General features: G+C 43.0%; 1 protein-coding gene across 1 annotated transcript; it reads left to right on the forward strand.

Annotated features, from left to right (window-relative positions):
- The first annotated feature begins 3,198 nt into the window (after positions 1-3,198).
- On the forward strand, positions 3,199-7,399 carry LOC140536695 (uncharacterized). The gene has a single exon (XM_072658658.1). The coding sequence runs from the start codon at positions 3,520-3,522 to the stop codon at positions 6,052-6,054; it is 2,535 nt and encodes an 844-aa protein (XP_072514759.1). The 5' UTR covers positions 3,199-3,519; the 3' UTR covers positions 6,055-7,399.
- The last annotated feature ends 8,102 nt before the right edge of the window (positions 7,400-15,501 follow it).

Here is a 15,501-nt window from a genome sequence, read left to right on the forward strand (position 1 = left end):
TGTGTGTTTCCAACAGGGTTTTCAGATTGTTTTCAATGAGAGTGAGTCCAGTTCCTCATCACTTGGCGGTATGTACATCCACGGCAGATGCCCCCAAACTGTTTTTCTTGGGGGTCCAAAAGTGCATTGTTTGTTAAAATGTTAAAAGTGGAAATGAAAAGGAGTTTACTGAGCTATACACTGAATTAAATACGGCTGCTTTGTCTTTGGGTAAGAGGTGGGGTGAGGGTGACTTTCACACTTTTTTTCACAAGTTACACTTTTAGCAGCAGTGGCATCAATATCAGACCGCTATCAGTAGAAAATGCTTACTTGGTATAAACCTGATTAATACAAATAAAATATGTAGTTGGGCCATACTTAAGGTTCCAGAGTTAATATCAGATATATTGTCATCTCTGCTTATCTGTACTTGTGTATTAAGGTGTATTAATATCTATCATTAGCCTGATAGAAGAATGCAGCACTACAGAAAGCTGACATGTGCTAAATGTTTTACAGACAAGACAAGTAGATGTTTACTAAAGTGTGTGAGGCTTTGATTGATTGATACAAGCTATAAAATCTAAACGGGCAAAGGTTGGACTCGTGCATAACCCATATTTAATCAGTACAGAGTAAAGCTGCTCAGTGGAGTGTTTTGTTACGACAGCGAACTTTATTAGCAGGTAAACACACTCAGGTCTATTTAGTGCAATAGCGCCACAGCACTGCTTCACAGGCCCTAAGGGGTCCCTTGGTTATGTCACAAGAACAAAGCTTTCTTTCACACTGAGCCTCAAAGAAAGGGCGATCTTGTGCTGGGCATGAATAAAGGCAAATCTTCCCTTCAGGCTCATCTAACTAAACACACTGAGTTTCAATGTATTTATACTCACCTTCATCTCCCACACTAATTTTCAATAGGACTGGACTGTTGGATGTTCCACTAGATGCTAAGATTTTGCCCAGATTTCAAAGAGGTCAGTCCACTGCATTGACTGCAGTGAGCTACGATTCCACCAGTGCATTTCTGTCAAATGAAAGCATGTAGCTAATCTCCACCGTTTGACTGTAATCTGTGGCTTTGTGGGCCATGAAACTTAATGACCCCTAGTGTAAGTCTGAGGAGTTTGTAAACATAATGGGCATCATGAAAGAGAATAGGAAAGCAAATGAAAGAGAGAGAGAGAGAAAGCAAGAAATGTGTGTTTTATTGATTTGTTCACATGGTTTGTGTGTGTGTGCACATGGTCTGTATGCCACGCAATAAGAAATTATAGCTTGCCCCAGCTCTTCACTGACTGCCCAGAATATTTGGCCTGCAGCTGCATTTGAGTGCAGTGGGCATGGGCTTTGACTCATCGTAGGACGAGCACTGACTCGGAGAGAGGGAGTGATTGATGAGTCGTAATTACATTTCTTAAATAAGATTTCAAACAAGGCAGTGAGATTTCAGTCCTGTTCGGACTGGATTAGGTTTACATGGGGGAGTGGGGTAATATCGGGGGGGGGGGGCAATTCTAAGGGCCTGTGACTGGCAATAGCCGTACAAAAACATTTACTGATTATCATGGCAGAATTGTTAGAGTTGTAGAGTTGGACTGGACTGCTGGAGGTTCCACTAGATGGTACTATTTTGCACCTGGATATTATTGTCATTATTGAGCTTTTTGTCTAGTCTGAATGCACCATGCCAGTCATTTTTTACTGACCAGTAAGTAAAGATTCTGCGCCTTTTACCTTTTGCCACAAAAATAACCTCAGGTTATATGAATTTTGTGTAAATGTTGCGTCATATCCTGTGAAAACGTTTTTTTGCAGCTTTTCTCAAATGCAGAGGCGCTCGAGGGGCCATTAAGGTACCTCTGGTCAAGTTTTTGGCAAAGCTCAGGTGTTGTACGTCTTTCAGCGTTCAATTTGAGAAGGCGAGCCGTAGCTTATTGCCTAAATTTTCCAATTTTCCCACAAAAACATTTATTTAATTCCTAAAAATATTTCTATCATTTATGCTGAGATTTCTTATCCCATGCTCATCACCTGTTAAGTCGTACAGACGTACTGTGGTAAAGTTCATTGCTCCACCACCCAATGTGAAACGATTCCCATCCAAATAAGGCTTTAGTAAGCTACTTACTTTTTTGGTAGACCAGTGTAATACATTCTGGGCCAGAACCATTCAGAGTCTGCGGCTATCTGGGCTATGCTTTCGCGCCCCTACGTATATATCGCGTCCCGAACAAGCTTTGTCATTTTGATGCTTCTGCATGTGCGTCTCCTGTGTGGGGGGTCTCTCAAGGCTGGCGAGTAGCCCCTGTTTGGTAAGCCACAATGAAAGCACCACTTGAGGGATGAATGCACGCATTGTCTCGTGGTAATGAACTAGAAACGAGGAGGAGAGAACAGTGCTTTAAAAGAGGACCTACTAAGCAGATCAAGAGTGAGATAGATGCACAGGAAGGACGTAAAGGGATAGAGGTTATCAGTAGGACTGGGGGGACACGCTTGATTATATGTGGAGAGAAGGAGGGGAAGAGCAAGTGTGAGAGTGAGATTAGTGATAATGAGATGTAGTGGTGAGAGTGCTCTTCTCGTGTCCACGGGGACTCTCGGAAACAGCGTTTGACACTGTTATGGAGGAAAGGAGGAGGCGGAGAATATTATATAGATCGTGCTGTAATCTCTAGGAGTTTGTGTGTGAGGAAGAGAGAGCAAGGGAGAGTTGGCATGTAAAAGGAAATAAAGGGAACACACTGGGGAGAAACTGTGCTTAAGCACAGACAGTGCACTTAGCGATTAATGCATAATGCAAAACGTAAACAGTAGATAACAGCATTTTGCAACCTGCATGTCATTTTTAATTCTTTTTTTTTTAAATAGGGGAAACCTGAATTATTTTAACGGATTTATATTTTTTTGAGTGGCTGCTGTGTAAATCTGTCAGGACTTTTTGAAAGCAAGCTCTTCTTTGTCTTTGTGTTTTCCACAATAGCTGCAATTCCGATGTTCATATGCAATGAAGGACCATACTGTAGAAGCAGGACAGATCGATGGATGTGATGGAAAAGGATGAGACGGTGGAGAACGCAGAAAATGAGAGAGAGAGGAAGAGAGAGAGAGAGAGAGAGAGAGAGAGAGAGAGAAAGAGCAGCGTCTGGAGTACGATGATGACAGCCCTTGGCTCCGCTCCATTGCTGACGAAAGCTGCTTAGACCCTCAGTTGCCATGGAAACCAAATGGAGCAGCCAGAGAGAAAGAGAGAGCAGGAGGGCGGAGGCAAAGGGAGGGAGGAACAGTGCGCGCGCGAGAGAGAGAGAGAGAGAGAGCGAGCAAGCGAGAGAGAGAGAGAGAGCTGTGATAGAAGGAAGGAACAAGAACAGAATCAGATTCATAGCATTAGCTGCTATTCTGCACAAGCACAGGTAAAGATAGAGATATATTTATTTACTCATCCTTAATTCATCGTATGTAATTCATCTGTGTTAGTGGCAGGCTGAGAGAGAACAATAGGACAGAGATACGCTGCAGTGGACCACCAATATGGACACCCAGTCAGAGAGCTGCGAGCCCCCACCATGCGATCCTCAGCCACCAGGTAAAATAAGAAAGGCCTTGAAGCTATTCAGCAAGCGCAAGCCAGGCAGCAGCATGGCCAGCATCTTTTCTATGCGCGGCAAAGGCGAGGCAGAACCCAAATCACCCCCCTCAAGGAGCAAAACCTTGGATGGATTAACGGAGACAGGGGCTCCAGAAACTGAATCAATGGACTTGGATCAGGAGGAGAGTCAAAAAGAGGACGCACCGATGGAGGAGCCCACAAGCAGGGAGGGTAACTTGGAAACAACCCCGACCAGACAGTCCATCTCTTCTATCACTTCTGCCAAATCGCTGAGCTTTCTCAATATGCTTCGGCGAAGTCGTAAAGGAGGCGGGGGAGAGCGGTATGCACAGACCGAGTCTCAGAGGGCTGGACGGCAGAGAAAAGGCCTAAAGGGTCTGTTTGGGAGTGTACGCTGGCATGGGAGAGATAAGGAGGGGGTTGACGAGGTTGAACCTGGTCCTCCCCTCCTTGCCTCCCGTTCCAACAGTGTGGAGATCATCAAGGAGAACCTGACTCTGACTCCAAGGCCTGCGCCTCGGTCTCCGGATGAGTCGGAGATTGAGCAGCAACTCCCTGCATCGCAGGATGAACCTACTTCGTCCGAGGACACTACAAAGGTGAGCGAAACTACTAAACCTCCAACTAACGACAGACTGAGCACACTGCTTGGAGACATTTCATCCATACTGAGTTTTGACTCTTTGACGGGTGGTGGAGATATAGTTGCTGATGTAGAAGCAGAATGGGTCAAAGTCAGCAGTCGGGTGGAGGGAACAGATGAAACTGGGAAGAAAGACAAGGCTTTGTCAGCTGCTTTTTCGACCAAACTTAAACCTACCCTCTCTCCTACATCTACCCTTAGCTCTACATCTTCCTCTAAACCCTCTCCTACAACTACAGCGCAGCCCTTTTCTTCCTCCACCACATCTCCTAAACCCATGCCCAGTCCAACAACGAAGTCCACACTTCCCCCTGCATCTTCCCCAAGCCCTAGTATTTTAGTTAAGCCTACTCCATCCCCTACGTCTGCCCCTACCATTAGTCCTGCAGCAAAGGCAGAGCCATCCTCTCCTCATACCCCTGTACCATCTCCTATCCCATTGCCCAAACTCAGTCCAATTCCTAGTACAAAACCCATGCAATCTCCTCCAACTACTCCAACCTCAACTACTTCAACCAAACCTGTTCTCATTCGACCATCTACTCCCACCCTTGAACTGACCCCTACTCTTGCTCTAGCTACTCCTTCTCCTTCTCCTTCTCCTACTCATGCTCCTGCCCCTGCCCCTGCTACTATTTCTGAAAAGTCCATCTCACCCATAGTTAAATCTGCTCCAGAACCCACTGCTCCTGCTGTTGTCAGTACTGAGCCCATCCCCGTCCCTACCCCAACTGCTACAACCAAACCAACCCCAACTCCTGCTCCTGCACCCACTACAAAACCCAGCCATACTGCGGTTCACAGCGCTCCACCAGCACCCAAATATCCTCCGTTCTCCACATCAACCAAACCTGCTCCGTCTGCTCCAGTTACCAGACCGAAAATTGTAACGACATTTGGATTATCGACCAGCAGAAACACTGCACCTATTGCCAAACCCGAAACAAAGCAGCCTGTTCCTGGTACGAAATCAAGTCCCCCCTTATCGCAAACTGACAAAAGTGGGTCAGTATCAGCGAAAAGCCCAACTTCAGAATATGGACCTCCTCATCCTGCTAAACCTGCAGCTCAATCTCATGTCCCATCTTTGGCAAAGCCCCAAGCTGCGATTTCAAAACCTATACCAGACACTGCTACCTCTTCAAAACCTACACATAAACCAGAACCCTCTGCTACTTCTGTGCTGCCTTCTGAATCTCCTCCGCTCCAAGTCACATCCACATCCGTCAAAGAGCCGGACGATGTGGCCAGGCGAAGAGGGGTGGAGAAGACAGGAGCGCACGCTCGGCCACAGAAGGTGGAGCCCCAAACTACTGCTGGCCAGGATCAGTTGCCTGTTGCCGTTTACAGACCAGAGAAGAGGAGTCCAGCTGTAAAGCCTACAGCTCTCAGTAAGATCCCTGTAAGCGGTGGCGGAAGGCCTAAGCAGCTCCACAAGGATGGCCAGTCCAATGGCGACGAGGGACACTGGAATCTCCCTACCCCGGTACATGAAGAGGAAAGCCCTATTTCTCTCTCACGAGAGAGCAGCAGCAAGGAACCCCTGAGTGACTTCTCCACTGGATCGGGGGCTGTTACCCCTACCCTGAGCCACAGCCATGAGGATATCCTGGACTCTCGCCCCATATTTGGGGCAACAAGTTTACCCAGGGAGTCCAAGATCCCTATGAAACCTGGTTCCACTGCAACGTACCACTCTTTGCAGGGGAAAACAGAGGCAGCACGCTCCAAGATCCCTGTATCTAAAGTGCCCGTTCGCCGGACCAGCAATAAACCTCCGTCCACTGCCACAGCCACTGCTCCTCAGAAATAACGGGGCAGTTTCACTTTCTACTACAAAACTCACAACATTCCAACTCGCAGCTGTTCCGACACTTGGACAGGCTCGATCTCAGTCTTTTGCAGCAGATCTCCTCACAGAAACAATGCAGGATCGTTACTGTTATTTGAATCGAAATACATGTGTCGACCACACTATATATACTGGGTGTTTCTATTCATATTGTGTCACTGTAAAAGACACTGATGCTGTGGATATTCCATGTGCACCGCCAGGAAGAGAGAGAGAGAGAGATCACATAAAAGCCCAGTTGGAATTATCTCAATGGTAAGTTATGGTGTAAAAAAACCGAGGCAGATGCTGAAGCACAACACCCCTCTCCTGGGAACTGAAGCCATGTAGACCTCTCCCTGAGGAACCGAGCAGTGCACAGGTCAATTACCTTTGGCTTTGAGGATATCACCTACACCGAGAACAACTGCTTGGTGAATGAAGATGTTTTGCACTCATGGGAGCTCTCCATACGCAATCTTAAAATGGAGTCTTATTCGTCCAGGTCATGTGGTTTTTATTCAGGTCTCGAACCATCAAAAGGGGTTTGAACGTCACCACGTATCGGTGCTTTTTTTTCCTGCCACATTGAAGCCAATGTTTTCTAATGGCGAATGGAGAAGTTTTGTAGCCTTTGTTACTTCCATTTTTGTAGACCTTTTCGTGTCTGACGTCCTCAGTCTTTTGTTTTCAGCAAATGTTGTGGATCCATGTTCGTCTCTGTTGGAACTCTCCTGCTTATGAGAAAAGAGGCAGAATCTCTCTCTCTACATACATTAACACCAGGACAGGATCTCTCGCATTATCTCTGAATGTATGTAGCAGACCGCATGCCCTACTTTTAAACTGAAGGAGCCACTGTGCTCCTTCTGCTTCCACATCTCTCTCCCATGTTTCCCTTTCTCTCTATCTTTTCTCTTTTTTTTTCTTTTTTTTTTTACACTGTGTTGAATCACACAGTGCCTGTCGGTTATCATGCCCATTTGAATACTTGTCAGAGAAAAACACTTTGGCTTATGGATCTAACCCTTGGGACATACTGGATTGCTTGTCGATATGGCTGGAGTGCAATTTGGATGAGACTGCTTTGATGAAATAAAGCCTTGGAACAATGCTAGCTGTTTCATGGACAATCAGAATAGGTAAGGCTGTATGGTTGATGAAGGTTTCAGTCAAGCTCGGGATGGATAGATCCTTTTGCCAGTGTCTAATGCTTTGTCCACATGCCTAGTAGAGGACTATTTTTGTGTGTGTGCGTGTGTGTGTATATCTTAATGTTGCTCTGTTTCCTATTTAATCAATAAAACACAACTATACTTAGAACGTATTAATTTTTGCACCAGTTACTTTGGAATCTAACGAATGCATTCAGCTACTTTACCCATTGCTGCACCCATTGCTGATACAGATGTGCAAATAAACACACACACAGCTTGTCTTGTCCCTGTAGTAGTAAAATAACGCCAATAGAATAGGACTCCCTGGACCAGATAAACATGAACCTACTGCCAGGTGTAGGCTCGAGGTGTATAAAGCCCTCCAGCATTGAGCTGTGGGGAGGTGGAGCTGTGTTCTCTGGAATGATGGTGCTCCATCCAGTACTTTTGGGATGAGGTGGAGTGGTGATGAGCGATGCTCCAAAATCTAGTAGAAAGCCTTTCCTGGACAGTAGAGGCAAGTCACTCCAACAAGCAGGAAACGCTAGTTTTAATACCCTTAGATGGAAACAATGAATGTCAAACAGGTGTCCCAATACTTTTGTCCATGTGTTGCAGCTGGTAAAAGAAATATGGCTGTATGAATCATGCATGCTTTGTTTAGACATTCAAGAAAGAAGGGGGGGGCTTGATTCTTTTCTTGTGGATGACTGTTTGGATGATGTCACTTAGGAGGGTGAATTAAAGCATGCGTTTTAGTGTGAGAGTGGATGGGGGATAGTGAGGCAGCATTGACCAATGTCTTTATATGCATGCATTCCACTCTGCTTAGGCTTTACGGAGCCACAAATGGAGAAATGGAAACTCTACAGCTGTCGAATATGCAGATGAATGGTTAACAGTAAATTGGACATTGTAGTATTTCATTTAGGACTGGTCATCTTAGTGTTCTGTGCTTAGAGAGTCCTGCCATTGTTGGTGAGCATCCTACTAATCTCAGTAGCATACCTTCATAAATGTCAGGATGTGGGCTAAAATGCTATAGGTACACTACAGCCATGCCGAAGCATTTGAAAGGAATGAAGGAATGAATGATCCTCTCTCTTATGCTGCTCCTGTGGGAGCTTTGTGCGCACTTAGTGCACCGTGTGAATGGCAGCAGTGCTTGTGCAGAGAGCTGTGGGATAAAATGGGATAGGAACACTGCAGCCATGCAGTAGCACAATGCAGTATCTGAGCACGTCTCCAAACGAATCATTATCTTGACCCCGATGCTGTTTCTGTTGGAGCTCTGGGTGCAGTCAGCTGTTGTCTTCAGTTTGTGAGAGGCGGCCAGCCAGGGCCGTGCCAACACTGATAAAAGTGAATACAGGGAGAAAAGGGAGCAATACATGGCTACAGAGAAGGGGATAGTGAATAGGGGGTTTGGGTTGGTGGGGGGAGGGAGTGGGTTGTGACGAGCCCCTTCGTTCCAGATAGACCGCTGTTTCACAGTCCAGATGGAATTCAAGGCTCGTACAAAAATATGTCCTATTCCCTCTTTGCATTCAGTGCGCTCCTAAAAATGGGTCACCGAGAGAAAACCTGGTTATCAAGGAGGAAAAAATGAGACACACTGCATAAATAAAGTAAAGGCATGATGAGGGCGTTGTGGAAGATGACATAGGCAGAGATGGAAGAGCAGTGACAGACTGAGACCACATTGGGGAATGAAACTATTCCTGTTTTGTCTGTTTATAACCCAGTAGACAAGGGCACTCGGAAAGACTGATGTGGGCAGAAAGGAGCAGGCTGGAGTTTGCCTAGAAAAAAACAGTGGTCAGATATGACTTGCAAGATAGAGAGTCTCAGAAACGATCTGGAGTCACAGGGAGAGATTTGGGGTCTGATCAGCAGTCATGGGGCAAGCCAGAATAGGGAGGAGGGGGAGGGGTGTATTTCTTTCTGAAAGCAAAACGAGAAACAAAGAATTGATATTTATAGAGGAGACCCTGCAGCCGCACAGTACAAACAAAGCTCTGTTCATTGAGTAAAGCCCAGGGCTGTGAAACTGGGAAGAGAACGGAGTGTTTAGCTGGAAAACCACGCGGCTCTCGCTGCTTGGCGGCCTGAATCGCCCCAGCAAGAACGAGCAACTGTTAATGCAAACCTGCTCTGTTTACAGATGAGCCAACGCCCGGGGTCTCCAATGGAAGATGAAAGACCTTTTTGAACAGATCTAGGACCGGCTCTTTCTCTTTAAAGCTCGTTAGAGAAAATGCTAAAGTGCTCTCTAATCTGCAAGATCGAAATAGCCTACTAGCCATGGTTCCAACTAAAACTCGGTCCTGCATCTAGTACCATAGACTGCAGTGCAATCTGATTGATTCCAGTTTAACCAGACAGCAGGACCACATACAGTGTATTTGGAAAGTCTTCAGACCCCTTTGCTTTTTGCACAGTTTGTTCCCCTGCATTTGTTAAAAAGGAAAAAACTAATATATTGCATTGACATAAGTATTCAGACACTTTACTCAGTACTTAGTTGAAGCACCTTTGGCATTGACTGCAGCCTCCAGTCTTCTTGGGTACGACGCCACAAGGTTTGCAAACCTGGATTTGGGGATTTTCTGCCAAGCTCTGTCAGGTTGGATGGTGACTGTGAGCATGTTTTCTCAGGTCTCTCCAAAGATGTTTAATTGAGTTCAAGTCAGGGCTCTGGCTGGGCCACTTAAGGACATTCACTGAGTTGTTCGTAAGCCATTCCTGTGTTGCCTTGGCTGTGTGCTTAGGGTCATGGTCTTGTTGGAAGGTGAACCTTCGGCCCAGTCTGAGGTCCAGATAACTTTGGATCAGGCTTTTTTTAAATTAAGAACATCTCTGTACTTTGCTTCATTCAGCTTTTCCACAAACCTGACCAGTCTCCCTATCCCAGCTGCTGACAAACAACCCCACAGCATGATGCTGCCACCACCATGCTTCACTGTAGGGATGGTATTGGGCAGATGATGATTGAGCAGTGCCTGGATTTTTCCAAACTTGACACTTAGAATTAAAGCCAAAATGCTCAATCTTGGTTCCATCAGACCAGAGATTCTTGTTTCTCACAGTCACAGAGAGTCCTTTAGGGGCTTTCACATGTCTTTTACTGAGGATAGGCTCATGGCTGGACACTCCATAGATTGGTGGAGTGCTGCAGTGATGGTTGACTTCTGGAAGTTTCTCCCATTTGCACACAGGATCTTTGGACCTTAGCCAGGATGACTACTCACAGGGTTCTTGGTCACCTCTCTTATGGGGGCCCCTGATTACTTAGTTTGGTGGGGCCGCCAGCTCTAGGAAGAGTCCGGGCTGATCCAAACTTCTTCCATTTAATAATGACGGAGGCCACTGAGCTCTTGGGAACTTTCAGTACAGCAGATTTTTTTTGTAGCCCTGAGCTCTACAGGCAGTTCTTTCCTCCTCATGGCTTGATATTTGCTCTGTTATGCATTATCAGCAGTTGGACCTTATATAGACAGATCTCTGTCTTTCCAAATAATGTCCAATCAACTGAATGATCACAATTGGACACCAATCAATGTGTAAAAACATCTGAAAAATGGTAAAAATAAATGCCCCCAGAGCTAAATTTCAAGTGTCATAGCAAAGGGTATGAATACTAATGTCAAAATTGTAGTTTTTCCTTTTGACATTTGCAGATATTTCTAAAATTCTGTTTTCACTTCTTATTACGGGGTGTTGAGTTTAGATTGATGTGAGGAAAATGACTTTCTGAATGCATTGTACATGATTTACCACAACTGAATGACTTATTTAAAGCATCCTGTTGAGACTGGAGTTTGGACCAATATATTATGTATATCAGTTGGATAGTTCAGGACAGGATTACATTTACATGGAGTCCTGCAGTAATTTCCTCTTTTACAAGTTCTGCTTCACAAATGCTCAATGTTTTTCACCAAACTCAGGAGTGTTCGGTTTAATCCTGCCCAGATAAACATGTCCATGAATTCTCAGGTATTTGTGGCCTCACTCTGTATTTAGTCCCCTTTCCTCAAGTATCCATAGCGAAAACTTCCCAAATGCTTTGCAAGAGGCTCCCACCCCTTTACTTAAATTAGGTGAATGGATGGTAGAACGTGGTCTCTCATTCTTATTAATAGGGGCAGTTCCAATGGCAGCTATGGCGATTAGGCTATATAATTACATTGAGGTAATTGTCCCCATTGGAACAAAACCCAGTATCTCCAAACTAGTAACTCTACAAGAGAAAGAAAAACACTCATAACTTGTAATGTATGATTCAGTGGACTTTAGTGGAAGTAAGGGGCAGCTGTGTTTTTTACAATGGGAACGAACTGACATATAAGGCTTCTAAAATTCTGAAAGTGACAATATGCACAACATCATCAGCTTTTAGTTTTCGAGAAATAACTAATAGCTGTAAACCTCATATGACCACATAGTTCTTAAATGGTAGAGCAAGCATCACTCTGAAAAACTCTCTACACGTAAAGATGATCTTTACAGTAAGGTGTTTTGGGAAATTGGGCCCAGGTTTGTAGAATACATCACAAGTTTTATCACAACGTGTAATTCTATATTGTATTGTATTATATACTTGTATTACTTGTATTGTAGAATGTCCCCTCATAAACCAGTCTAATCCAAACTGGACATTTACTTAACTATTCTTAACTAAGCCTTCTCTCAAAGGCTAGCAGTAGCTGTGAAGACCACAAAGTTGATGAAAATGTGCATAGGTAAATTCCTCAAAGGATGTCTATTTTAAACCTCACTATTACTATGCATTGTGTATGTAATAGGGGTCAGGGTTGCGTTCAGTACATTATGTATTACAAGTTCAATATATACAGAATAGAGTGGTTCGTGTACTGTAAAATGAATGAATGGGTTTTAGACTGAAAGCTAATTTCCCAGAAGCTCTTGAAAAAGTATTCCAGCATTTTAGCCTAATCGCTGTCTGGCCTCCGTTCCACACAGCAGCAGAAAGGTTTCCACTGTTGTTATGTCAGAGAAGCCTTTTTAGTATTATATAGAACCATTTTTAGCATAGACGATAATTTCCTTATACTGAGAAAAGTACAAAGAACCTGCCAATAAGGCGTTTTTTTCAGCATGTGCAGATTGTGTTCTTTTGTGAGTATATTTGTATAGTATATTTGAGTCAGTGGGTTTATATACACACACACACACACACACACACACACACACACACACAAATATACACGTACAGTATTTATCATTTCATCACCAAATGTGATGTGAAAGTCTGTGTAATTAATACTTTAAATCTATTAAAGTTTAAATCTACTTAAGGCACTACTTAAATATTTCATGGCATCTTATTGCTTTAAATGAATTTAGAACTGCTCACTCAAAGATACATTATTTGACATACAGCTGTTAACTGATAATATTTATGCTACATTAAAGTTTGTGCCTCACTGCAAACACTGATGATGGCACGACAGGACTATGAGTGCTAAATGATGCATTACTGCATAAGTAACAAACTATCAAAATCACCCCCAATAAGAAATAGATTGGTCAATAACTAGTTGTTTATCTTTAAATTAGCAATATAGGCAGAGTTGGTAATCTGCAACCCAAAAGACCAATATGGTCATTATAATACACACCAATAAAATACATCAGAACCTTAAACATGAACAGGTTACAACATGTAATAATCAATTCTTCTGATTATGAATCACTTGATTGCCAAATAAGTCTTATGTAGCTATCAGCTTTTACATTTGACTTGAGGTTGTTTTATGCATTTGCTAACTAACAATGAAGACAATAAAGATTAATATCTTGTTCAAAAAATCCTTCCTGCTAATATAAAAAATATTGCTCCAATATCTTTCTTCCTGCCAAAAACTAAAACCAATGATGTGCAAATCAGCAATACAATATAACAAAATTAAATGCATTTACCCTGAATCAATTTCCCCATTTCTTCTTTTTTTTTTTTTTGCAAAAATGTGACACTTTTTTATTATTAGTCACAGTATGTTTGTGATGTTTTTTTTCTTTCATTCTGGAAAATTACACATTAAAATTAATAGTCAACTTCATTGTTCTAAGGTGGACTTACTGAAGATCTTTTTACACTCAGCCCGTGTCCATATGAGACTTCCACGCCTCACACTAATATAACTCTGCTCTCCACTAACACACCAGAGTGATATCACTGCAGATGTGTGGCTGTGCTTGAGGTTTTGCCTGCTGCACGCTGAAAACACTGTGTTTTCACTGCAGCTTTGTGTCCAGTTTGAGGGAGTTATTACTGTAAAAATGACCAGCAGCAGTAAAACTGTATCCCACGCTGTTATGGTTAACTCTGTAGTTCATGTGTGTCCCGAATCTCAGGGGACAATCTGTACGGATCACGGATTATCTGACGTGTTTTCTTTTTAGATGCTGGAACATGGAGGACATCTTTACAAATAGTACACCTGACTTTTTTTTTCAGAGTTAAGTGTGAAATGTTTTCAATCCCCTAACCCAAAACCCAAAAACCCAAAAAGCTTTATTTCAAGTGATAAACTGATTTTGAAAATCATAAAAATAAAACTAATCAACACACACCAATAATGTCTTTTAAAATGACATCAGATATAATACTCATAATATATCGTTGAAGTGTCTGTAAATGTATCATGGATGCCATTTAAAAATTTTTATTACCAGTTTTATGAAAAAAAGGAAAAAAGAACCGCACTTGATACCTAGTAAGCACAGATTGACATGAGACGTCCATGGACATCCAGTTTCATCTGTTCAAAATACATTGCTCCAAAAGTCAGCAGTTGTGTCCAAAACTGTGACCTATTCACTATATATGGCACTATTTTTTAGGGGCCAGGTTTTTGCACTTTAACAATCCCATAACTGATTATTTACACTAAATGATTTACATTTGCACAAATGATTTACACTAAACAGGCGTGGAATACAAACATCCCATCCCGCTGTTCTTCTCTGAGGAAAGCTGACGTTCAGATTGTTCATGCGATGCACTCTGCTGTATCACACACATAACGGCATGTCTGAAACCGTTCACTGCCTCATCAAATTCTGTTCCATATAATAGTGCTCTATATAGTGATCTGGATTATTGCATGCAGGGAATAGTAGATAGGGCCCAGTTTCAGATACAGCTCTAGTGTTTTGTCCCCCATTGCACACCTCCAATGACAATCGAAATGCCGTGTTTTGACATTCAGCTGTGACATGAGCTACCTATAAGTCCAGTGATGACATTTTAGGATGTTTTAGGAGACTTCTTTACGCATGTTGTGGTCTGCTGTTGGACTGAACTTGCCAGGGCGGCCTGACCTGGTCATATTGGCAGTTGTTTCGTTTTATGGGCAGTGGAATAGCTTATGTCTAATTATTCCTTCCCTGAGCCTCTTAGACACATCTACAACCTTCTTTCTGAAAGCCTCAGAAAGCTCTTTGGATCTGGTCATGATGATATCACTTACTTCAACAATTAAGAGCCAAATAAGACAGGTTCAAATAAGACAGGCTCCTCCAAATTCCTCTGTAACCATGTTCTTATCACCTGATTCCAATTTTAGACATTTTAAGTCATAAGAAATGTGGGGGCTGTAATGTTTCCTCTTATAAGAAAATTGCATTTCTATTAATTACATTTTACAAACAATTATAATGATATTACCTTCAGCTCTCTTGTATTGTATCGATTAAATGAAGATCTAAAGTCTGTTTAAATATGTAAAACTCCCAAAACTAATGGGGTGTTCTATTTTTTTCACATGGCTGTAATTACAAAAAATATGAAGCTTTCTTCAGACAGTTTTTCTTGTGTATATATTCTGTATGAATTGGTGAATGGCGGATCCTATCTGCAACCTGCAACCTATCTGATAGGTGGTAGGGGTTGGTGTTGCGTACGAGCTGAAAATGAAGGGCAGGGATTTTCAGTGCATTACTTATTGCAGGCTTTTAACCAAAGCTGAGCACCAAAAGCAGCAGATGTTTCATGTGCCATCACATACACACGCAGTGTCCCGAGTGCAAGGGATGAAATTACTAGCAGAGGATTAACTGTAAGGGTTAACATGATCAGCATATGCTCACATTCACGGCCATCCACTTTGAAATTCCCCTGGGTAAAGAAGTGAATCTGTTTTCACATCATAGTGACATGAGGGACTTTCCAAACCCTAAAGCAACCCAAGCTGTAAACGTCCAAGCTTTCCCAAACCATTCATTTACCTCAGACACGTTTCAT

Source organism: Salminus brasiliensis, chromosome 16, assembly GCF_030463535.1.
Source record: "Salminus brasiliensis chromosome 16, fSalBra1.hap2, whole genome shotgun sequence".
Lineage (NCBI taxonomy): Eukaryota > Metazoa > Chordata > Actinopteri > Characiformes > Bryconidae > Salminus > Salminus brasiliensis.